Here is a 26,109-nt window from a genome sequence, read left to right on the forward strand (position 1 = left end):
GCTGTCCCTGTTATATTTGCTATGCATCAAAGAAAAAGATATAAAATACTTACATAATTTGTTATACATGAAAAAAATTCTATCGATCACAACAGAAAAAACATTTCTAATGCGAAGAGTATGACGCTGGGACCACTGTGAGATGTCCTCTGTTTCAGATCTGAGATATTTGTTTCTGAACTGTTCTGTTAATTTAAAAAGTAATTCCCTATTTATCATGATGTATCTCTAATAAGTATTAAACTGTCTTTCAGGGATTACCAGGAAGTGAAGGACCCAGGGGCAAGCATGGTTTAGATGGCTGCAATGGCTCAAGAGGAGATCCAGGATTTCCAGGCGAAAATGGTTATATTGGACCAAGAGGTCCATATGTACGTGAAAGGCATTCCTACTGTCTATGAATACTTTATATGTAGATTTCCCCTCCAAGCTAACGTCTCTTAAAATGAAAGGAGTTTTAGACTATGGCACTAGCTTTACACTGCACAATGAATTTCTAGGCTTTCTTACTAAGGTTAACGGGAGTGAAGGACACTTGGTGCCTTAACGGATTACGTTTAAGCTTGGATGTGAAATAAGTTCCTATATCCTTGAAGTATATATGTCTACCTTGAGAGTTAAATTCTGCTTTGTTTCCCCAGTGTGTAACCACACCAAAGCTAATACCATTTCATGGAAGTACAACTAAGAAGGAGTAGCTTGAAACCATCATACCATTTATCAATACTTGAAGTTTCTTAAAAGCCTTAATAGTAGGGACATACCTGAGATGAATTAGCAGTAAGTGGAAGCTTCAACAACTATAAGTCCTGTAACACTTGAAGATTTTTAGTGGTTGATCACACAAGTGTATTAGTAGATCTCTTCCAAAATGATGCTCTTACAGTTTCACGTGCTACTTTTTACACATTCATGACTGCTCTGTGCACACCTAATCTTGCCTGGGTGTTTATCTGTATACATCAAGATCATTTCAGTTCAAATGTTTAAAATTAGCACTTTAATATTATTTACTTCTGCTGTTAAAATGGAAAGCATTTTAAAATGGTTTAAATAGTTGTGTTAGCAGTGCTCTTCTAATGAAGATAAAACACAGATTCGTGTCAGTATGGGATATGAATTACTGTAGCTCCAAAGAAATTTTGCTGAACAGATCTAGTCCCCAGTCTTTGAATTTTTGTGGAAACAAGTTTTAGTTCTGAACGATTAATAGCTGATAAGTTGGCCTGAGAGCTTCCCTGAAATTTTCTAAATAAAACAATAAAAACAACTGAAATTTACATGAAAAGTCAAATGTGTTTAGTAGGATAAATAAGATGCTGATTCAGCCATAACGGAATCAAAAAATGTGCAGTGGGTGCCAGAGTGAAAAGTTGTTATAAAAAATATAGCAATTAGAAAAAACATATGGTTTCAGTCTTGGACCTGTAATAAATGCTACGAAATACACAACCTGATAAAAAACTTTATAATAACCTCATTTGTTATACCTCTCGAAGTAACCCATTAACCCTTCAAATGGTAAAATGACTTCTGCTCAAACTCTAATTTTGCCTGTATTTTCTTACTTGTTATGGCTTTCAAAATAGAGTTTTACCTTTTATAATTAGCCAAATGACATAAAGGAAAAATGAGACATGGGACAAATTACAGCATAAATCCTCCCAATTCCAGGAGCATGCTCTTTGGCAGGCCTAGAAAAGTATTTGCAACCTACAAAGAATGGGAGACACAATAGGCATGTAGCCTTGGATATGCACACTAAAATTCCAGTGCAAATTAATTTAGCTACCCAGAAAAACAAGACATAGTAACCATATTTGCTTGTGTACAAGAATGCTATTCCAACCTCTCTATGCACATTGCCTGTTTTTAAATCAATTTGTTGCACCAAGTACCAACTTGACTATATGTTACAGCTAACATTTTTATGTTGTTTATAATGTTGTCCTGTATAATTTTATTTAACACTATGTACATATTCATCAGCTTTACTTCTGTTACCTTGTAGAATCTGTACATTTACCTCACCCATAAATTGGAAAAGAAAGTAGTTTCTATTTGTAAGCCCTTACCTAAGTTATGTAGAAGGTAACAAACTGAATCTAATATAGATGTTTTATTACACAAGAGATCACATGTAAAATAACCAAAGACAAATATAACTCCCTAGCAGCTGTTGTTTGATCTGTAATTTGCATCCAGTCTCCTGTAGCTATATCCAGCTGCAGACAGCTGTAACTCTTCTTTTTATTGCACCATTCCAGGGATAAGTACTTTCCCTGTTTCATTCTGACTTCAGGATTTGAGCAGCCAGTGTAATATCAGGAAACCAGTACAGTTTTAAAGTGGTTAAATTCTGTGAAAAACAGTATCCCATTTTATTGAAATCAATAGTTAAGTGGTTAATTTAGTTAAATTATATCCAGTATGTTCGCATTTCAAATGAGAAAACTTCAGAAATAATGTCTTAATGTATCTGTTCTTCAGATATGTACATATCACGCTCTTAACAGTCAATTGAGCATTACAGATAAATTTTGCAAAAACAATCATCTGTCCCTGCTAAGGCAGATTGAGGTTTTGAGGGTGCTAAGATTGGCAAAGTTTTATAAAGAACTCCACAGCAAGTACCATGGGAACTTATTTTTTTAAAAAACAGGGCCTTTAGGCATCAGGGGTTTTTTTTATGAACTGTGAAACATATTTCCTAATAGATGGAAATGTTGAAGATTATGCATGTAACACAGTCCATACTTTCAGTTTTTTAACTGTATGCAGAACCACACTAGATTCTTGTAAATCACAGCATGAACTTTTGGAGAAGGCAGAGTGCTAATACTTAAAGCCACTGACTCACTGAAAGAAAAGGTAGGCATATCGATATACTTGATACTAAGGGCAAGATTTGTGAAGATTGTAGAATACTGAAGTACCCAAGAGCTAAGGAGCATCTAACAGAGCAGGAGTCCAGAAGCTGTGAGGAGCTGTTTTGCTCAACTGTACAGAAGGCAATTTTACTTTTAAGGGTCTTGTTAGATAAAAGAACTGCAAAATGCTTAAACAGTGATGGTGGTTCTACTGGATTACCTAGTGATGTATGGGCACCAGAAAAGCACAGCCTGAGAAATTATCATTCAATCTCCATAGAAATGTAGGATATCAGTAAGTGGATCGTGTTTTAAAGGACTTTTTTTCTTTAAAGGGAAATCCAGGGCAAAAAGGAGAAAAAGGAAATTCAGCATATGTTTCACATTTTGGAAAAGGACCTCCAGTAAGTATCCGATTGTGAAAAGAATCATATCTTGTAGGAAAACATGTATGGCAAATGTAATTGTTCTCATAACTCCCCACTGTTTAATAAAGCCTGGTGCAAAAAAAGGTTAAAAGCAAATATACGGCTGGAACAGATAGCTTGTGATCTTAATAGCTGTAAAGTTAGAAAACACCCACAACAAAGCTTGTAATGATTCATTTGCTAAATGATTGTCATTACAGGGAGACCGAGGTGATCCTGGACCCCCCGGCATGCCCGTAAGTACAGTCAGTGGGTTCTATACATGCTTTTTGTCTTGAAGATCTTTCAAATTTTTCTTCTTAGTACAGTAAAGAAATACTGGAGTTTCTCCCTGCCTGCCTTAAATAGCAAAATTCCAGAATAAAGTCTAACAAACATCAAGTTCCTATAGTCTGCCCCCATGACCAGTTCATGCTGGCAGAAAAGGAGCAGAAACAGACCATACCCATCTGCATTAGCTGTGCATTGAGCAGTTGTTGCCCTGCTATGCACAGTTTGCAGAATATTTTCTCCGTGAAATTCAAGATGTGTAGAGGTGTGACACCTTCTTCAACAGTATCTAGTGGATCTCCCAAGAACATGTAGCACTCTACCATATTTTGGCCATTTGACCATGTGAGAAGAAGAGAGAGTTTAATTTTGTTGCTGACTCACAGTCTTAATGGCTTTGGGTTCCTCTTATACCCTTCAAAAAAGTATTCACTGGTGGACTGTATCAAGTCTCCACACTGTAGCACAATTACTGACAAAGTATTCTTTCAATCCATTAATAACATGTAACTGTGTATTGTCCAGTATCTGTACAGTATTATCTAGAAACTGGTGCAGAGCTGCTCTAGTGACAGTGAGGTTTCAGGCATGGTATAAGCTTCAGGCCACGGGTGGAATGCAGTGGCCAGTAGACTGAGTCCAAACGATGCAGGCATTTTAGAGGGACTAGTTTTGTGGAGAAAAGGGTAAGCTCTTTATATTTTCACAAACAGACCTTTTGCCATCTTTTCCAGGGACCTAGAGGGTCAAGAGGTACAACAGGGCCATCTGGATACCCAGGCCAACCAGGCTTGCCTGTAAGATCACCACAGTTATACAGCCTTGCATTTTCAGGATACGCATAAATTCTGGTCTACCAATTTTAGAACTTGCCTTAATGTGAATCAAAGCCTAGAAATAATTTTTGAGGCAGATGATAAAAAGAGATTTTTGCATTACCTTATGAGTTTGGAAGTTCAGGAATTGGAGCATGTGTTGTTCCTTCCCATGCCTGCATGAACACGTTTCATCCTGGCAGTCTGTGGTCATGGAGGAATGCTGCTAGTGCTCTCTCCTTATTCCCTTTCCCCAAGGCCACCTTGTGGGAGACAGGAAAGTGAGAAGCCAGAGTTCAGCCCTCCTGAAAGAAGTAACCAGGTGAAGTAAATTGCACTTTGGGATAGGTACATCCCAAGAGGAAATTCTGCCTCTAGGTGCTACTGGCAAGAGGAGGTAATTTTCAAAGCAAAGCTGTCTCTAAATCAGACATATTAACTTGTCTTCATTCTCTTTTAAAGGGTATTCCAGGTTACCCTGGCTTGCCAGGTGAACAGGTAGGCAATGACTTTTCCTGGAGTTGTTAGTGAAATAATAGAGTAATTTATACAAATATTTGAAATGTCCCTTATGGTTATTTGTTACCAAGTTTTTGAAAAGAGTTACTTGATTAAATTCTAATGTCAGCATTTTCTGATTATCTTCAAACTGTGTACATTTTTTATCAATTAGGGAAATCCAGGTATTGGAGTGGATGGACAAAAGGGGGAGCCGGTAAGAAAACAAATATTATTAAATATATTATTGCTGTGTAGAATTAGAAGTATAATGGAGTCTTGTTGTGTTCCCTGGAACCCATTCATTTGTGGCTGTGTGCTCCCGCTAATCATGTTAGAATGGAAGGAGAAGTAATATAAGTTATTGAATCAATTAGTTCTGTGCAGAAGTGATTCCTTCAGTGAGCTGTGTACAGGAATCAAGTGTATTCTGGAAGTTTTGAAAAGCAACAATATGTTAGTTAGCATTTACATATTAGCAATATTACCTACCTACCTAATTAATAGTAGCAATTACCTTCTGTACAGACACTGCCTAAATAATCACAACAGTACCCTCCAGTAACAGTGGCTGTACTAGGTCAGTCACTGAATCTCATCTCTTGCTATGTCCAGCAACAGATGCCAAGGAGCGGGTGTAAGAAAAGGACAAGCACATAATAATAGTTCCTCTCCCAGTCTCCACTTATTAGCGTACTCAGGACTTATAGAACCAATGTGGAATATTTTATTTTTCTTCTGTGAACTTGTCCAGTCACTTAGAATTTGTGCGAGTTTCTAACATACACAACTTTCCATAGTAAATCAATAATTTCATCTTTGCATTCACAAAGCCTTGTGCTCAAAGGCTTCGGTCTGGAACATGAGAGACTGTACATACACACAAGAGATGTGACAATCCTGTGACTATCTCCACAGCAGACTCTGAGCAGGAGCCATGAGTACAGAGTTCTCATTTATTTCCTTAAGCCATAACATTATTTTTAATGAGAGAGGAGAATAGGAGGGGATTAAGATCGTCAACCTTGCTCAGCTGGGAAGACGGTAGAGAAGCTTACAGATCTCAGTACAAACCTTTATTTATCTACAGGTATTAGTACATGTTCAATGAGTACAGAAAAATGTAGTGCTGTAGTACAACAGGAAAACAGGCTGAGTCTCACTGAAACGCTGCATGGAACAGGATGTCTCTTTGCTGTTCCTTTGGCTTCCACAGGGTGACGTTGGACTTCCTGGGCCACCTGGGTCACCACTGTTAGTTGGACCTCCTGGAGCTCAGCTGTTCAAAGGAGAAAAGGTCTTAATTTGTCTTCATATTTAACTGTGCTCAACTTGGCAAGTGCAATCCTGTGATGTAATTTTTGCAATGATGGCATAGGACAAATCTTTCTTTCTGCAATAAACCATCAGCTTCAGCAGAAATCCTGTTGTTCAGCACCCTTCCTAAAGGCTTTCAGGAGAGGAGAGCCCATATGTACTTTAGCTCATGTCCTTGAGGGAAGACTGTCTTGATGCAGAAAGGAGATATTGCCCTTGCTTTGGTTTTCTTCACTACTTGTCATTAGCAAATTATATTTTAGGCATCTCAGGTAAAGTTGGTACCTCTGCTATTGAACCTCTTCTGTGGCTCTTCACTAACACTTTTATTTTTCGGATCTTTGACAATCTCTTTGAGATTTCTCCCATGTAGTGTTTTGAACTATCAACCCTAACCCTTTTAGGGTGCTCTTTTAATATGAAAATTAAGTGTGATTTTGTTGTCTATTTTTAATGCAAGTTCCTGTTATTTACTATACTACTTCAATATCACACCTACTGTAGCCACAGATGTGTACCTTAAAACATTAGAATGTTTGTTTAAAAAGAACAGAAGTTACAAAATTGCATTATGGAGCCCTATGTTGGAGTTTCTATGTCCTCAAGTCTGATTTGCTGGAATACACAAATGAAAAAGTGAATTTGGCATTGCCAGCCCCTGCAGCCTCAACTCAGGGAACCGATAAATTTCACATATTGGATCTTAGGCTTTGATTATGCAAATGGTTGCTATGTACAGGTGTACAAGGAAGAGGGAAAGGACCAAAAGAGCTTATATAAACTTCCCATGTTACTGCGAAGCGTGACATATGCTGCTGTGCAACACACGACATGACCATGACCATGTAGCCAGCCATGCATCCTATTCAGATTGGGGCTATGCACAAAAGTGTAGATTAATGCATGTGAATACTTTCGTCAAACTAAATAGAGCGGCAAACAAAAAAGAACTAGTCATGCATGTTTGTAGGAACAAAGCCCCAATTAGCAGGTCCCTGCAAGTGAAAAGATACATCTATCTCACTCCAGAGTCATTATGCTTTTTGACAGTGTTAACAGAAATAAAAATCAGTACATAATTGGTTTTCTTGTTTTTCTTCTGCCTAGTACACCTAGAGGAACAGGCCCAGTGCTCAAGAAAATACTATTTAACAGTTGTAATTTAGAACAGGACTTTAAAAAAGTTAAACGGCACATAGGCATGTCCTGCATATTAATATCCACAAAAACTTTCCTTGTATACATAGGGCCAAAAAGGACTACCTGGGTCAACAGGATACAGAGGGCCACGTGGACCCAAAGTAAGTAATGTGATTTTTTTTTTTTCCCATGGTGCTGGCAAAGTCCTTCTGTGGTTATTAAGTTAATCTTTTAAAGCACAAGGTGATGGAAGAAATAACAGCATTTGTGCTGTGAAATTTAATCACCACCTAAATCAGTGTGAAAGCAAAAATATTTCAAAACCCTTTGGAAAACCTTTCTGAGTCTGTTTTATATGTACCTGTTTAATGTTGCCTGGTAGTGAAAGGTCAGTGTTGTTTCCAGTTGGGCTATTGACATGTAACAGACTGGGACTGTGAAGAAAATAGAAGCACAGATTATTTTTTCTCAAGAAGAGAAATAGAGAAGATCTGTATGTGTTCTTAATGGGGCATGATTTATGTTTCCCTAAGTATGTTAGGGAAATACTTTAACTTCACATTAGGGATATCCTCAAGAGTAGAGAAGGCAGAGGCACCTGTTTGGAGAAAGAGTTGCTCTTTGCTATTTATTCTACATTTTCTTTCTGTCAGCATGATTAATTTAAATATTGGTGTACCAGTAAGGAGTGTGCCAGTAAGGAGTTCATGGATGCTGAGCAGAAGCAGCCACAAAAAAGATTCTGGAGTCTTTATTGCTGACAGATTTGGAGGAGGAAAATCCACAGGCAGGAAACTACCAGATCTCAGAAAAACAGAAGATAATTGGGGACAAAAGAATGAGTCTAGTTTATGTTAAAAACTTACTTTGCTTTGTAGGCAGAAGAGAAGAAATGAGAAGCCTGAACATCACATTTCTGAGTTCTAAGTCTAGCACTTTTTCAGAAATTAATTTTCTATCATAAAAGGACCACTGTTACGTAGCACTGGAAAAGGAGACAAAACCGATCTTTTTATATCAGATTTACTTTGAAAAAGATGGGCTTTATATGCTTGCTCCAATACTAGCTGTCTATGTAGATAATAGTACACTTGTTAGTTATAAGCAGAAACTGAGAAATTGACTAATGCAGCCCAAAAGATGCCCAGAGCTTTTAAGGAAAAAAAAAAAATTTAAACCGCTGAAAGCATATTAAGCTTAGAGAAGGGACCATAGCAGGTTCCTTGAATAACTGAAGCTACATAGGCACTGCTAGTGGTTCTGTATAAAGTAAGGCCCAGTGATTGGGCCTAGCAAGTGAAACAAGAGCCACTAACCTAATATACACATACTTAAAAAACATGCACAAAAAAAAATTATGGCAAACTTCACTGAGCATCTTGTTTAAACAAAGTATTTTGAATGCTCCAGGGTATACTTGGGAGAGGAGAAAAGGGTGAAAAAGGCATTCCTGGATTCCCTGGATTGCAGGTAAGGAAGTTGCAGAATAAATTACTGCACATATTCACTATAATTAGGTTCATAATATATTTGGCAGTTTAAGCTTGCATTTCCAAGGAAGATTTTAAGGATTTTTTAAACTAACCTGTCATACTTTCTGTATAGAATATTTAGGAGTCCTGCCCTGGGACTCACCCTGTCTCAGACTTAAACATAAGCTCATACAGACTTTCTGTCCTTGGAAAGAAAGTAAATCCGTAGGGTTATCCTCTAAATATTTAGAGCTGCACAAAGCTTCTCTGGAGTAGCACAGTACTAACACAGTAATTTTAATGTATTCCATGCATGCCAATGGCAATTTTTTACAGCTGCTTGCGCTTGATTTGCATAACTGCTCACATGGAGCAACATGTCCACTACTGTGCTTGGTCCAATATGGTAAAAAAAATTAAGTGAAGACCTGTCTGATTTACTCTGGTCTATAGTTCAAATTCATGCCCATCTCTCATATAAAGTATTTGCAAAGACTTTGCAAAGTTTTTGAGAAATATCCCAAGTAATAATTATCTAAGGAACATTAACTGCTCAGCAATTCTGCATAGGTGTAATTTTGAATAAGCTTTTACTGTTTCAGCTCACATTCTGCTTGCTTTTATCAGGGTAATCCTGGTTCTTATGGACCTGCAGGTTTTCCTGGAATGAAGGTAAGAAGACATAAAGTATAAGCAGCTCCCTGGACAGTGGGATCAGTGAGATTTGGTTTTCTGTGGATTTGTGCAGATTTGGAATTTCCACATACTTGATAGCTCACATTGCATTCCTTCCTTTCTCTTCTGCTACCTGTTGCCAGAGAAGTTGTATGAACTCTTTGTCTTTGAATTTCTCCCACACTCTGAAATTTGGCTGAAATCGGCTAAGGGGATCTGAAGTTGCAAGCAGGAGGAAAAGCCAGTGGGACATGCATATAACATGATAGAAAAGTTACGCAGCATGTTAACTTTGTTTGTCATGGTGACACTGTTTGTGTAATTTTGTGTTATATGCGCGTTTTGTTCATCTTTCTGGCTCCAGAAGTTCCAGTTTTGCTGTTAAGTCTGCTAAATGTTAGTTATGAACTTAACAACATCTTACTGGTGTAAAAAACAACAGATGTAGGTATATAGATCTACATCTTGCCCTTTTTCCTATCTCCTCTCCCCAGCTCATTTTCAAATCTAGTTAAGGTAATGATCGTGCTATTCATAAATCACATTAATGTGCAGGTATTTGCATCTAGAGTTATGTTCCAGGTGACTTTTGTCTGCAAAATTACTTTTTACTTCATTTTTTAGCACTGCCTACCTAAAGAGTTTGAATACTGGATGGATGAGTATATTAGCAGATCATAAAAGGAGAGGAGAAGCTGATATGCAGCTGCTTTCCATACAATAATAGTTTAAGAAGGTCATTCAGCAGGCAGCAAACCAATTTCAGCTCTATTAAGCAGATAGTGTATTAGAGTCTGCTGGTACGTATTCCAGCTAGTTCTGTGCCCCAGCTACACTGAATCCGCTGACCACTGTCTAAATAACCTGGCGATACATGTTGTGGTTTGGTTTTTTTTTTAACAGAAGAGATTCTATGAAACGTACCATCTCTTGTACAAACCCACTGAATTTTCTGATACAAACTGTGGATGCTATTGTAACATGACAGTATTGTATGACTGCCTTACTGGTTTTTGTTCAATTAATTATATTAATGTCTTAACAGATTCATCACATTATATTTGTGTGATCCTTTCCAGGGGGAAACAGGATTTGCTGGTTTTCCGGGACAACCTGGCTATCCAGGCATACAGGTGAAAAAAACCCAACAAACACACGTGCATGTGCGCACACGCGCACACATACACACTCCCCTATATACATGCTAATGATTCCTCCCAAATGTACCTGCTTATCAGACCATTTGCTTTTATACAGTCACAACTACTTTTAAGATGTACTGTTTTCATGCTAGTCATAGTTACTGAATGCTGTGGTAGTAAATAACAATGTAAGTAAACATTCCTGCTTGGTGAATATGAGAGTGGGAATTCCATTTTGTGTACCATAGGAATTGGTTAATCCCAACTGCCAATAGTTACGTTTAACTATACCAGTATAGCTACCTAATCCATTAATTGTAGTACTCTGCAAGTTATTCATGGTTGAGCTGCATTCCCCAGAGAGGTATGCTAGGTAAAGGAACCTGCTATGTAGGTAACAGTATGATCCTATAAATTTTGGTCTATGAACTAGTATGATAATTGGCTCCAAATGAGGTGGCAAAATTCGATTTGGATGCGCTTGTTTGCAAGACTTACCAAAATCCCTTTGCATGTGTTCAGCCTGTTCACATAAGTAGATTTTCCAAGATGCTTACCGGAATGGAAATTGGACTCCTTCACACCAGATTTGTTTAAACATTTCCTACTTTTGCTCACTTAGATGATGCTAGCCGTTTTTTATTTTACAATATATGCTGCTTTCCATTAGGGATTAGAAGTGTAGTTGTCACATCTGGGGAGCTAAGCAGTAAAAAGGGAGAATATTCATCTGAAAAGCATAGAAGAAATGCTTAATACAATTTCAGAAGACCCAGGTGCCAGTCTAGTGACATTTCAGGATATAAATTTATGGAATTCTCTTCTGCAGGCTGCAAAATCAATGATCATATTGTAATTCTGGCTAGTGGATCATATTGTAATTCTGACTAACAACAAAAACTTGAATGAAGGGAACTATTATATTTTCTATGGAATGTACAATGCTAAAGCACATTCCGAATGAAAAACCAGTTCTGGATGCTACTGTAGAAGGAGCAAAGCAGCAGTGAGTCTAGCCAGGGGTAAGGTCTAGGAAGTCACTGGGATAGGGTCCAAGCGGTCAGCAGTGTATAAGCAAGAGGAGAAATGAAATGCTGCAACGGAGAAGAAGGTGGGTGACAGGATCATCAGTAGAGACAGCAAGGTTGAAAAACCTCATCATCAAAGTTACTAGCACAGTACAGAGGACAAAAAAAATACTGCAGAAATTGTGACACTGATGAACTTGGCTCTAAATATTCTGAAATACAAAAGTCAAGAAGTGTTTATTTCTGTCTGAAATAATCTTTTTGGAAAGCTGCATATAAAACAGTAACTTTTCTTCAAGCACAATTAGTTGCACCTGTGAAATCAGAGGAATGACACTCAAGAGATTTGAGCAAGAATCACCTCTGTTATAAACTGAAGGTTAAGATTGGAACACACTCTATGTAACCTGTGATGACAAAAGGAAGTAAACTGTGGCTGGTCCAGACTTGCCATAAATAGTATACTGCTAAAGACACAGTTGAAAGCAGACAAATAAAAAGCAACAAGCAGGTTTTCAAGAAGCAGGTTTACAAATGAGAAATGACAAACACATGGAGTAAATAAGTAAAAGTACAATAAAAACATCTGTTTTAGTCACAGGCTTACATGTTTCAAAGTTAGGACTGCTAGGAGAGTGCTAGATCAGCTTCTTCAGCCAAGATTTCATTTATGTAGTCATACTCGGGGGAAAAAAATTGCACATGGATGTTCATTTTTCTCCCATTTGGCTATTATCAGCTTCACAACAATGTGGGATCATTCAGATCCTAATTAGACAGAAACATTGCATGTCTTATATAAACAGAAAAATCATTACAGTCCATTACTCCCCAGAAGTAGGATCAAACCTTATGTGTTTTGTTGTTAAAAAGTACTCACCCTGATGTGCATATTGTTTTAGTTGGGGGCATCGTTAACAAACTTGAGACAAGACATTGTATAGACAGAACAGTGCCTTCTTCACTCTCCATTGATTAGCCCACATCCTGAGAAGCCATCAGTTAACACTACAAATAGTAAGCAAAAAATAATTAATTGTTGGTAGATTATGCTAGGGAAAAGTTTGAATGCCTGCAGTAATGATTTGGAAAGATGAAATTACAATTGCTAACGCATCGCGCAAAAGAAAATGAATCAAGTATAGACACAATTTTAAAAAATCAGTTTAACTCATATAGATACACAAAATTCAGAATGATTGCACAGATGCTGTAGTTTTGCTTGGGAAACAGTTGGATAAATCTGATTGATTATTCCCGAAGAGTGCAGATCTAGCTAGACTGCATCAACTGTTCATCTGGCATCACCAGGTGTTGCTTATGATCTGCTAAAAATCACATAAACTGGAGGAACAAGAATATGATTAAAAACCCTCCTGAGAATAGCCCATCCTCATGTAGATTTTCTGAAATAAACCCATTCAAAGAGAATCTAAGATGCATTCAGATTTAAGAGAAAGTGACTCAGAAAAAAAACAGTTGCATTCAAAGTAGATTTAATCTTTAAAAAATGTTAACTGTTGCTTAAAGCAAAGAATGGACTTCAAGGAATTGTTGGCATACCTTTTGACCCCTAAGTCTGGACATTGGCAACACTGTGTGGATCTTGAACATGAGCCAACAACGTGCCCTAGCTGCAAAGGCAGCAAATGATATCCTGGGCTGCATTAGGATAAGTATTGCCAGCAAGGCTGAGGGAGGTGAGCCTTGGCCTCTGCTGAGCACTGGTCTCCATCCTTGTAGATATTCTAAAGCTGTCTGGACATGGTCCTGGGCAACCAGGTCTAGGTGGTCCTGCTTGAGCAGGGGGGTTGGACAAGATGACCTCCAGAGGTCCCTTCTAACCTCAACCATTCTGTGATAAATATGAAGAAACACAGAATGCCTTCTTCAGACAAAATACAAGGGAGAATATGAGTCCTGTTGAAATCACTCCGAGACCATTTGTCTCTGCTACTAATGGAATGAGTCTCATTAAAATAATGGTCTTTAGAGGCAGTGCAAAATGTTCTTGGCCATTGACATTATATAAAGCTATAGAAACTTACAGAACAAATACAGTGTTTAATGCTTAATAGGGATATTGGTAAAACGGGTAAGTGATTATAAGCTTTCATTTTAAGAAGACTCTAGGTCACAGAATACAGTAGAAATATGCTTCTGTTGGACATTTTTTCTTTCCTGCCACACAGAAGACTCTTCTATGTCATTAGGGAAGACAAATTTACATTCCTGTTTAAAACAGCCAAAGACGACACAAGGATGTTATTTCATTCTGCAAGATACAGTAAAAGGAAAAAGGCCAGCCAAAAGGCCAAAGGTCAAGAGGAGAGCAGTCAGTGACAGCTCCAGAACTTTTAAAATATCGTAGAGATACTGATTTAAAACAAAACAAACAAACAAAAAAACCAAACAAAAAAACCAAAACAGAAAGAGGCATGGACTCCTTGTTTTTACTTGTGTAAGAATGGGTATCCAGTTTTGCAGTCCCAGTTCCCCTTATCTGTGTTCTAAAAGGCCCTGAACTTCAGTCCCAGGAATGCAACCTCACTACGCAGTTCCCACATTCACATTCTTGTTTTCGCAGTTCCCATTTGCTGCAGAGAGCAGGGTTGATTCCTAATCTACAAAGCAAAAAGTCTAATACAATTTGCCACATAAAAGACTTCCCTAAAGTCCACTTCACTTGCAATTCTAAATATCAAAATCCAAGCTAATTTAGAAATCCTCCAAGCAGAAGTGATTTTCCTTGCCATTAGCAGGCACTTTTATGTTTCCCTGATGCAGATGTTCTAAACTTCTTCTAAGAGCTTCGAGTATCTCTTACCATCGATAATATCTGTCAGACTGTGAAACCTCTTTTCTTAATGCTTATCTGTCATCATAGAGGTAATTTCCAAATTCTGGTATAGAATTCTAAGGCAAGTAATTATAGCTTGGTTGTTAAATCAAAATGTCTCAATTAAATGGGTACTGATTTACTGTAATTGATTCATCTTTACAATACATGAATAAAATCAAATACAGCAGTCACAAGTTCTGAAGAGTCAAATAGATATGTGCGATAGGTATATTACTGTTTAGTCACTGGTATCCTGAAAGATAATAATTAATTTTAAATCTTTTTGCCTGGTTTTAAATGCTATAAAGTGTCAAAATCAAGTTTCCCAGGTGATATGTGTCACATCCTTACATACCCCTCCATTGTTGAAATTTTCAGTTACATGCTAGCACACTGCATATTTGTATCTATCAGTAAAATTTATTGTTGGACTCTTACAGGGGGATCCAGGAGAAAAAGGGCCCCCAGGTCCTCCTGGAGCTGTTGGAACTCCGCTGCTTCCTATAAAAGGTTATAGCTAGTTTTAACTAGTCTTTCTGCTGTACAAAGTGTGTAGGACCTATTTTGCTAAGGTGTCTGAAAGTGATCACTAGGGATTCAGGGGACAGCATCTTAAAACATTATCTTCCTAGTGGCCACATTCTGTGTTTGTGTCTCACTGATCTTACTGGAACTATGTTAAGCATACAAGTTTCAGATTAAATGTTTGCTTGAAAGATCTTTATGCATACAGTCACAGCTAGATCTGCAGGACTATCTCTAGTTATTGGACTAAGCGTATTTAAGAAAAAGCTATGCTGGATATCCATGCTGGATAATGAATGGCAAATAAGAAAACCAGCCTTCCCATTGTAATTTAGAATTCCTATTTTCAGAATTGCTACAACACTGATTTTAGACTACAATTAAGCTTCCTATTGCATAGCAGGGGTGAAATCCTGGAACTAGCACTCCCAACAGAATACCTGTCAATCTTATTGCCTTCCTACCTAAACCTCAGGCTGGGTTTTTATGTCCCAGCTCCCTTTATCCCCATCTTTATCATCTAATTGGTGAAAAGGTGTGTGGAAGTTCTTACTTCATAGCAAGAGGCAGTGGGGAACAGCCAAGCCTGCCGCCTGGAAGAGATATGCTTTGGCATCTCACACTTGGGGAACCTGTATTGTAAGAACATTTTAACAGAGAACTTATCATAAATGGTATTTCTAGTGCAGCAAATGCTGATTGTGAACACAGAAGTAAGTTACAACACAAACCCCGTTCAGCAGAACCTACCCGTTAGATAGGGGCCTCATCCAAAAATCAATTATTTTTCCATCGGCTTCTGCGTGTTTCCAGCCCATGCAATGAAAGACTTAACCCCATGCTTAAAATCTCAAGTAACATTTAAAGTTAATTATGTGCATGGTGTGTAAGTGGATACATTCTTCAGAGAAACAGACCTTTAGCAGAATTGTTTAAGAACAGGACTACTACCAATATTTTTTCCAGTTTAATGAAGCCCTTTATATCTGATTAAGGTTTTCTTTATCACTATGTCATTGCAATTTTAAAGTTTATTCATTATAGCAATTTTGACAATATACGTTTTAAAATTTGGATAATTTCAACTAGGATGATTCTGAAATGACCTCCCTGTGTGCATTGTCAAACGTGCATAACATGAGATGCACATTTATTTTAAATGCTACATTTATTTATTTTGGGCAAACACTTGTCTCGGCATTCTGAAATATGTAGCACAAAGATACTACTACAGAGTGATGAAGAGTTAAAACTGTGCCCACGAAATGGGCAGGAATCCGTAGAAAAGTAACCAAATCCTCCCACCTTAAAATTAAATTGTTACACATTTTAAAATGTTTCATAAAGACAAAGTAAGTTACTGTATTTTACTTTTGTGTAGTTCCCAAATTATAATTTTGGTTGCAGTTTAATTTAGATTTAAGCTGTCAGTTGCATAAGGTGTTCAATTCACATGTTTTTATAATTCTGTGTAGGTCCACAAGGAGATCCTGGATTTCCAGGTCCTGCTGGTGATATGGGGTCAGTTGGACCAATTGGTCCTGCAGGCCTGCTAGGAAGACCAGGAGATGATGGAACAAGTAAGAGAAGTAGAGGATAAAATGTGAACTATATACCAGTAGGAGAGAAAGCAGTTAAAAGAAAACTCTTCTTTGTTCTTGCTTGATGCAAGTTACCAACAGTAAGGATTTGAACTCTACAGAGTTTTCAATAAAAGTATTAGCTCAGCACTTAGTGGCCAAAAAAGAACCAAAATGATCCAAACAGAACATTAGGAATTACTAGAAAAGGAACAGAAGACAAAGCAGAATGCTACTATGCACTGTAAATCCATGGTATGCCTGTATCTGGAGTGCTGTGCTCAAAAATTCTATTCTCCATCTCAAAAACATATAAAGGAAGGTGATGAGGATGACTGTTCTGTATAAAGAACTAGAATAACTGGGATGTCTGGAAAAGAGATAATGGGGAGGAGGAGGAAAAGAAGCATTTGAAGGTCTAAAGCAGGAGCCTCTTTTCTGGAAAACCTAAAGATTTAGATTTAGGTCTTTGTTATATAGAAGCTCTTCTTCAGGACAGTTCTGAATGGTCTGTAATTTCCTTCTTGATATCTTGTAGTAATCATTACTGTGAAGCTGTCTGGGCTATATACCATTATTTTCTTTATAGGTTTGCCTGGCCTGCCAGGAGTAAGTGGGGCACCAGGACCTCAAGGTTTTCAAGGTGACCCTGGTTTCCCTGAAACAGGTGAATCAATCCCAGGAAGACCTGGATTTCCTGGACCACCAGGCCTACCGGGACAGCCAGGAAGACAAGGCTTACCTGGACTACCCAGTAGGTTTAACAGCATGGCGAGAATATCATTCTGCATATTCATAGATTCATTGCTTTTGTTTGTCCTACAAAAAACATAGAGGTGAAAAGTGCATTTTGACAGATATATCAAACTTTACACGTGCTGTAGAAAACATGTTTTTCCTATTGGTTGTCAATCAGTGAGATGTCAAGATTTTCATAGTTTTCTGGGTGATTTAAACCCACAAAGTAACATATATGAAAAATGTCCCTAAAAATATATCACCTGAAGTTAAAACCACAGCAAATGGGGGAGGAAACCCAAATCAGCATCCTTTAGTAAAGAAACAAGAGTTATAAAGTTCTACAGTGGAAAAAGGACAAAAGTAGTGGCAATGAAAAAACAATGTGTCAACATCTACTCTAGCCAGACTGACTCCTGTAGTATGATCTATAGCAATGACTTGCAAAGTATTTCATAAGATCTCTAGCTTTTCACGTGAGGATAACAAGATAAGGGAGAGGAGAACACGTGACCTAAGCTATGGAAACAGTCAACCTCATTTACACTAGCTGTACAATTTGTTTTTTCAAAGGTGTAATCTGTACTGACAGAGGGATCCCTGGAGAACCTGGAGCAAAAGGTCAGATAGGCCTTCCGGGAAGAAAAGGTGAAAAAGGAGAAAAGGGTAAGTGTGCCTGGTTAGCAACAGTTTGAATATGAAACCTTTTCCAGATATGTCAGACCTAAATTTGCAAGAAGTTTATTTTGACTTGGAGGATAAGGCCCATCAAAGTGTGGAGTTAAATGGCCTGTTGGCATTGGGGCTTCTACGTCAGTAGAGTCATGTCAGTGCAGCAGTTAGTCAGCACTGTAAAAAGAGACTTATACGCTTCACTCCTTTGAAGGCCATAATGAGATAAAATGGTCTGTGCACTGCTCACACAGAAAAGAAAAAGGGCAGTGTTATTTTTTGTGTATTAATTTTGCAACTGTTTCAGTGTAATTTTGACATTTTCACATAGGAAATCAAGGCCTCTGCTCATGTAGGGCTGGTCCTCCTGGTCCCCGTGGTATGCAAGGACCTCCAGGTACTCAAGGAAAGAAAGGACAAATGGGATACCCTGGAAGACATGGAGAAAAGGGCGACCCAGGCGTATCTGGTGCAATGGGATCACCAGGGCTCCCTGTGAGTAGTTTTCATGAAATTCAGTAAATAAATAACATCAAGTTGCTACTTACACAGGAGGCATTTAAGCAGAGTGGTGGAGGAACTGCCCTGGAAAACTATCTGGAAGTTTTATCTACTTTTGCTTCTTAGAGTCTTATTGGAGGATGCATTTATTGGAGGATGCATTTGAAGCCTTGTCCTGAACACTTTGGTGTTCTTAGGTTACTTAAATAAGAAACAAGGACAAAGTAATCAGTTTGGAAAGAAATAATTCACTTTGATACAGAAGTGCTTTGGTCTAATGGATTTCCTACGTAGATATACTTTTTCCATTTTTCTGCTCTCTTTTCTTCCCAAATCTCTCATTTTGCTTTTCAAACAAACACTAATAACTGGTCACTGCCAACTTGAAGATCTAGACATTGCAACAAATAGTCACTGCTAGTTTCAGATACACCACATTTTTCAGAAGTCCCCTGCCTGTTTTACAATTGTCATGATTTACAATCACTTTATAAATTGTATTTTCTCCACCTATTTCTTCGTGAAAGATTTTGTATAACAGAGGAAACTGGCTAAATAATACCCCAGTTTTTCAACCTTAGTGGTCTTTTACTTCCGTAAAAATTTCACATGGTAAAATATATTTACCCACATGTACTGTTGCAAGATCAGACCCTCATCAATGTTGATATGCAAACTGCACTCTGCTTGGAGAACTGAGAGCACAAATCAGCATAAAAATACAGAAAAGTACTTCTTTTCCCCTCTAAACCTGTCAAGTCATAGATTCTTCTGACAATACCAGGTACCTAACTAGACATAGATGAAATTTTTTATTGGCAGCTTTGTGAGCTTTCACTCAGCAAAAAAGCATCACTTACCTACTGCCATGTTCACTTCTGGGAGGACAGCCTCATCCAGCAGTCACCACACTCCAGAGATTCCCTTCCTGTGTAGCCTCGGTGGATTGTGGGTTGAAGTCTGCAGTGGGAAGTGTTTGTGAATCGTTTGCATCTTAATATTCTTGCATTTACAGCCACAGCTATATATGGCCATGGACCCAGTTTTTCTAGCATTACAATTTCTTATAGTTGTGTATCTGTGCATTTGGCAGAGTCAGGCTGAAAAGGCCAGGTGCCATTCACGTACCTCTTTATAGACGTCAGAAGACATAAACATTTCTTTTTGGCATGTTACTTTAGTTGGTCTAGTTTTGGGAAACAATGCAAGAGCAAGAGATAGATATCTAATTTTCCTCTCAATTCCCACATTGATTCCTTGCTGGAGATAACTGACAACTTTTTTTTTTTTTTTTTGGTCAATGGTAAGGGGACACCTGGTTCCGCTGGACAACATGGTGAAAAAGGAGAGAAGGGTGATCCAGGAAGAATTAGAATAAAAGGTAAACACACATTTTAGCATTAGCCTTTTTGTTTCCTACGCAATGCCTAGGCAATAGTGTGAGAAAACCATATTCATCTACTCTTTAATAAAGTCATTAGTTTAGTAAGTTACTGAAGCCTAGAGGTCATGTATATCTAAACTGCTTTCTTGGTACCATCTCATTCATTTTCTTCTTGCTAAATACAAGATCAACACAGTGTTTTGTGGTTTTTACTCTATAGTTAAGCCATAAAACAGTTTTAACAGCTTGTTACTAATGCTAACAAATGACCTTTCATGTCATGTGATTGATAATCAGGGTCTTACAGAAGTCTGTATACAATTATTGTGAAAGCATGAAGAAATATTATTGTACAGAAGACACCTCCTGAAGTGTCATATGCCAGTATCCCAGCTGTTACATCAACTTCAACCACCAACATCCTTCTTGGGAAAAACTCAGTCTCAATGGCTATTCAGATTCCTGCTCCTATTTCTAAAAATTACTCTTGACCAGGCATTGAGGAGAAACAATAGGCCACCAGTTGCACAACTGAAATTCTTGTAATTAAAATAGATCAAAACCTCAGTTATGGTTATGATTTGCAAAAGCAAAAGAAACAGAGAATAACAAATTACAGCAATCTGGTGGCAAAGCTTAGTTAGGAATGCTAAACTAATTATTCAGACAAAAGATTGTCCATCTTATTGTTTGTGAAAAGTTAGCTTAGCTTTGGATGCCTGTGTTTGTTTACAGATGTTGGAGCAGGGCAAAACATTTGCTGTTTATTTGCAGAGGATTTCTTGATACAGTGAAATGAATCTTTGGGTTAGAATAGTTTTGTTGTCCTTTATGCAAAAATTACATTTTCATAAATACCAGTGCAAGAGAAATCTAGGGGTAAAAAAAGAAAAAAGAAAAAAATTAAAAACCTTTTGGGAATATCGATGCAAATATTCTGCATCATATGGCATTGCTATCCTGATGTCACTGAAATCAAGAATAAAACTCTGACTGATTTCAATAGCAAAATATTTTCACTCTGTATATAGTATGAACAAAAGCCACGTTCTTGTTGTGCCTGTAAACACGTCTTTTACAGAGAGACCAAGTTGTTCCATGAGGTGTCCAACTACATACTGCCTTCCTAAGCCTAAAATACCTCTTTAAGGAAATGTGAATTCAAGAACTGGAAATTATCATACAGATATGATGAATGGTTACACAACATTTACCTGAGCAGAAATAAAAAACCCCAAAACTTACTGCAAATATTATAGTTCATTTTTTTTTAAATTGTTTTAAGGAGTAAAAGGTGAAAGAGGTCCTACTGGGGTTCCAGGATTTCCAGGCCAAAGAGGTAATGATGGCAGAGATGGGGAACTAGGATTGCCTGGGGAAAAAGGAGCTGAGGTACGTTTGACTTTCTCAGAATTTTCTTCCATTTTAGTTAACATATTGTCTTATGAAAGGGCTAGCTACTTAATGAAAAGTACCATTTTATTCCAAATTCCTGGTAGATTAATCACTTTTATCATTTTCTGTTAGCCTAGGTCAAAAATCATAATTTTTATCCATTGAAAAATTATTTCCTTGGAAGTATTACTATTTATTTTGGTATTCCTGAATATAATTTTTGCATGTACTGTTTGCCATTGTTATGGGATCAGGAAGAAAAAACAACCACAAAACTCTACCTTTGTTCCTGTTGCTTTTGAATATTTAAAACTACTAATGTCATTGATGTAGCCACTTAATTGTGGAAGAGTGGTTTCTCCAGAGAATTCTCTAACATGGCTTTTGATAGTCAAAGAGAGGAAAGAAATTAGGTCTTGCTATTTCTTATCAACAGTTTCTTTCTTTTAGGGCGATTCTGGAGTACCACTGCCAGGTGATAAAGGATTCCCTGGGGTCCCAGGACTTCCTGGGGTAAAAGGACAGATGGGATTGCCTGGTTTGGGGTTTCCTGGCCCTCCAGGAGTCAGAGGTAGCCCTGGAGACTTTGGTGATACTGGTAATGTTGGGCCACCTGGTCCAAAGGGCCAGAAAGGTAATTTTGAATGTTTACATTAAGACCCAAATAACAAAATACACATTTGGTAGCATCCATTACAGTTTTGTATGTATTATATATAGTGTTATTCATTCACAGTGAACATCAATTTTGGCAAGCTCAGTGGTCACGTGAAATACGGCCACTGAAATGTACAACACTGTCGGCATTTAGCAGCAGACACTAGTGAGAATATGAATTGCTAAGGGCCTTAAACCTGCAACGTGTCACTTGCACACTATCAGAGGAATTATTTTCTGGAGTGAGGAGTATTCCCGAGTGTAAGGATTTGCCAGGCAATGCTTTTTTGCTGAAGGACCAGGAAAATACAACTCATACGTAAGGCTTGGTCTGGTTTTTAGTTATAAAAAATTCCTACCAAAATAAAAAAAAAAATATACACTGATAGCAATATGTGTGAACCAGAAATGTACATAGAATTGAGATGAAAATACTATTTCTTTCTTGCAACAGAGACTATTGTAAAGACAAATTTCTGTGGCAAGTAAAAAAAAAAAAAAAAAAAAATCTTTGTCTTTACAGAATACAACTGTATTACAACAATTTGAATCATTACCAATATTCTCTACAAAATAAGTGTCAAGAAAAATATGTTTTAAGATTCTCCATCAAACCTTAAGTAATATGGAAATAACAATGTGCATAAGCAGTCCCTTCTCTTTACCTTTGCACATCTAGTTGGTTAGTTCCACAGAAATATTTCAGTAAATGTTCAGACCCCATTTATTCTAAAATCAATAGCCCAGTTTCTTTCTCCTTCTTGCTTCAGGTGAGACTGTCTGCATTACATTACCATACCCTGGAAATCCAGGTCCCCCAGGTTTTAAAGGTGTTCAAGGTATGTTTACAGATGGGAGAATTTTTGGTTTTAATTGAAATGGAGTTTTAAGTTGCTAATTAAAAAAAAGAAGCTATCCTAAAAAGATACACTATTACAGTTTTCAACAGATACATATCTCAAAATGTAAAACTGCAAATACACAGGAATACACTCATCTACAGAATCAAGGCCCAGACAGCTGCAGTTTGCATGATCAAAAGGTGTGCAGGCTGCCTCCATAGAAATGACTAAATGAAGGTAGCTTGAAACTCTTTCCTGCCTCAATTAAAATGCATGAGAGAGTCTGTAAAATATGCAGATGGCTGGAATTGGATAAGACCTAGAATATGTACATCTGGATACCAGGAAAAAAAGGTGCGCGAAGCAAAGATATGTTGCATGTCTGTAATTTCTAAAACTATATTGCTCATGGCAAGTTGCAGTTGAGCCCTAAAATCTGAATACTTATTACCATTACTTCAACTTGTTCAACTTGATTTAAATTCAAATAACTCATCCAGGAACTGGAATAATGTTGCTTGTGATCACCTCCAAAACATTTGAAATACCCCAGAAAATCCTGACCAGAACAAATGGAGATACTGGATTTTCAAGCTGCTTAATATGGTATTACACAGCTCCCTGATGTCAGTATTGTGGGTGGTAGCTAAAATTTATACAGACATGAAAGAACAGGGATTAGCATATTGAGCTCATCTGCACCATTCTGGAAGCAACAGATAGCACAGGAGAATATAAGAATTTGAGTTGACACCTATCATTCACTAGGTTAATATTGCTGATGTCCTGTAACATTAAAATGTTATAGGAGATATTTTTTTTTTTCTAATTTACTCTGGTGATTTGCAGTCTGCTGTTTATGGATTAGGGAACGAGCCCATTTAGAAAAATAGCAACCATGCATTTGGTTGTTACTTGGGTGGTGGCTCTTGCCCAAAATGTTAGAAGCAGATGAAATCCACTTGTCTTTAAAGTACATTAATTTGCATGGGATAAAGATGCAATACTGTTCCTTAGATCACACATTTTAGAGTTCTGTCAGGTTTTGTGGTGGTTTTTGTTGTTGTTGGGGGTTTTTTTCCTTTTTTTTACCCCCCCCAACATTTTCTTTCTGTTTCCAGGACCAAAGGGTTTAAAAGGACTCCCCGGTTATCCTGGACCAAATGGCTTTGATGGGCAAAAAGGCCATCGAGGCAGGCCAGGAGCAGGAATCCCTGGGCCAGAAGGTAAATTGTGCTTTTCTTAATCCAGGAGACCTGCTGGTCAAGCTGTAATGCATACATGCAGGGTAAGGTAGCTACCATGGTAGAATAGAATAGGAAGCACATTTTGACGAAAGCTAATGGAAGAGGAATCTTTACCAGTTTCACTTTCTTTCCTCCAGCATTGCAGGTGCTACAATAACCTAAAGTTCAGTGTCCAGAGAGGAAACACTCTCAGAAAACTGAGAACAATTAGTATCATTTTAGCAAAGGGATTGAAATGGACAAGAATGACAGTACACAAGATAGATGCTGCCCCAAAGAAAACCACTGTCACTTCCCACAGGAATAATTACCTCCTTCAATCCTCATGTATCATTAGCTGTAAATGAGAAACCTGAAATTTAATATATGATGTTATTTTTCTTTGCAAAGTGATAATTTAATTCTGGTTAAATCTGCATTACAATATTCCACAGTTTTGGAAAAAAAAAAAAAAAACAAACAACTTCTGAGTTATGCCCCGTTTGAATTTAAAAATCATATCAACAGGCTTTCGAGGCAAAGCCGGTGATCCTGGTGATGAAGGTGAAAGAGGATCTACAGTTGATGGTAAAAATGGCCCTCCAGGTCCACCTGGCATAGATGGTCAGAAGGGTGTTCCAGGTGATACCACATATGGTCCTCCAGGAATCCCAGGCAACAGGGGACTGCCAGGACCCCCTGGTGCACAAGGAGCAAGGGGTGATCCAGGCATTCCTGGGCTTCGAGGTATGAGCCAGTTTTTATGAAGTATTTCCATGTGTTCAAAGGAGAAAATCTGAGTAAAGTCGGTCGTGATTCAGATAAAACTTACTCTTACCTGGATCCATAATGCTGACTGTGAATGGTATGCCCTATTTTTACGTTTACATTTTTACAGTTAAGGTTGATCAGCCACTGAGGAGATCTGCACTGCAGGAAGGGGAAAGATGCCTTTACCCAGTCCATGGAGCAACAGTGCAGCTTCCTATTCCTACTACTGTTACTTGCTACCTAGTGGCTATCTGTGCGTAGGGCCTCCTGCTCTGCCATGCAGATAGTCCCTGCCTCAGATTGCTTACTCAAATCTGAAAAGACTGGCAAAAGGTGGGAGAACACTCAGGGAGAGAGGGGTGAATTTCTTTGCCCAGAGTTATACAATATAATCCTCAACGTCTTGGGCACTACACTCCTCATTTCTGCAGGGTAGTTTTGCTGGTTGCTGCAGATGTCTCCACAGTGCCACTTCCTTCCCCCTTCATAGCAGATATTGCTGTTTCCTTTTATAGGTTTTCCTTTTGCCCAGCCCTACGCAGACACACACACCCTTCTGTGCAGGGAACACCTATAGAACTGACCCCAGTGCTGTGTAGCTGGTGCAGTGAGCTCCTTCCATTCTGCTCCTACACATCAGAAACTACCTTTTTGTGCCCTAAAGTTGTCCTCACCTATAGGTGAGAGTTGAATTCATATTCATTTCTTAAAGAAAGAAGCTCTCCATAACAGACAATTCTATATTGCAGAAAACTATCAGTTTTAACAAACTATGCAAAAACTAGAGGATAAGTAAGATATTACAATAACTGAACATGTACATTTCAAAATTACAATTAGGAATTCTGAGGGATGGTGAGTAATGGAAGTAGAACATCTTACAATGTTTTTTGTTTCCAGGACAGCCTGGTAGCCCAGGACGTCCAGGTGCCAAAGGTTTTAGAGGCCCAGAAGGTGATATAGGAGCACCAGGCTGTCCAGGCTTCCCTGGTCCACCATGTGACACGGGCTTACCAGGGCCACCAGGACTCAGAGGTGTCATGGGCCTGCCAGGACCTCAAGGTACACAATGTCCATCAGGTTGCCTCACAGCTCTAAGCTTTGCACATCTTTTCTAGCAGATTTAATCACATGATTTTTGTGGCTGGCATGACGAATATTTCCATGGGGGCTGCTCATTAGTGGGGGGGTACATTATGTTTTGCACATTTCCTTAAACTCAAGCAATGTATAGTGTGCCTCAGGTGTTTCCCAACTTTCCTTCCCTTCCCATACTGTTCCTTAACTGGCCAAATCACAGCATGTTCACTGTCAAGTAATG

At 38.1% G+C, this 26,109-nt stretch overlaps 1 protein-coding gene across 1 annotated transcript in view; it reads left to right on the forward strand.

Moving 5' to 3' along the window:
* Nucleotides 1-26,109, forward strand: part of COL4A4 (collagen type IV alpha 4 chain) — a 70,554-nt gene that overhangs the window by 18,058 nt on the left and 26,387 nt on the right. Inside the window, exons 6-28 of the mRNA XM_075507310.1 lie at nucleotides 255-371; nucleotides 3,206-3,274; nucleotides 3,499-3,534; nucleotides 4,303-4,365; nucleotides 4,846-4,881; nucleotides 5,057-5,098; nucleotides 6,098-6,178; nucleotides 7,446-7,499; nucleotides 8,749-8,808; nucleotides 9,438-9,482; nucleotides 10,565-10,618; nucleotides 14,938-15,007; nucleotides 16,498-16,602; nucleotides 17,192-17,356; nucleotides 17,914-18,006; nucleotides 18,344-18,507; nucleotides 19,822-19,894; nucleotides 21,183-21,289; nucleotides 21,743-21,926; nucleotides 22,720-22,788; nucleotides 23,913-24,017; nucleotides 24,546-24,764; nucleotides 25,689-25,850. Of these exons, the coding sequence (XP_075363425.1) occupies nucleotides 255-371; nucleotides 3,206-3,274; nucleotides 3,499-3,534; nucleotides 4,303-4,365; nucleotides 4,846-4,881; nucleotides 5,057-5,098; nucleotides 6,098-6,178; nucleotides 7,446-7,499; nucleotides 8,749-8,808; nucleotides 9,438-9,482; nucleotides 10,565-10,618; nucleotides 14,938-15,007; nucleotides 16,498-16,602; nucleotides 17,192-17,356; nucleotides 17,914-18,006; nucleotides 18,344-18,507; nucleotides 19,822-19,894; nucleotides 21,183-21,289; nucleotides 21,743-21,926; nucleotides 22,720-22,788; nucleotides 23,913-24,017; nucleotides 24,546-24,764; nucleotides 25,689-25,850 (2,173 nt within the window). The remainder of the gene's footprint in view (nucleotides 1-254; nucleotides 372-3,205; nucleotides 3,275-3,498; nucleotides 3,535-4,302; nucleotides 4,366-4,845; nucleotides 4,882-5,056; nucleotides 5,099-6,097; nucleotides 6,179-7,445; nucleotides 7,500-8,748; nucleotides 8,809-9,437; nucleotides 9,483-10,564; nucleotides 10,619-14,937; nucleotides 15,008-16,497; nucleotides 16,603-17,191; nucleotides 17,357-17,913; nucleotides 18,007-18,343; nucleotides 18,508-19,821; nucleotides 19,895-21,182; nucleotides 21,290-21,742; nucleotides 21,927-22,719; nucleotides 22,789-23,912; nucleotides 24,018-24,545; nucleotides 24,765-25,688; nucleotides 25,851-26,109) is intronic.

The sequence above is a fragment of the Mycteria americana genome, chromosome 7 (genome assembly GCF_035582795.1).
Source record: "Mycteria americana isolate JAX WOST 10 ecotype Jacksonville Zoo and Gardens chromosome 7, USCA_MyAme_1.0, whole genome shotgun sequence".
Classification (NCBI taxonomy): domain Eukaryota; kingdom Metazoa; phylum Chordata; class Aves; order Ciconiiformes; family Ciconiidae; genus Mycteria; species Mycteria americana.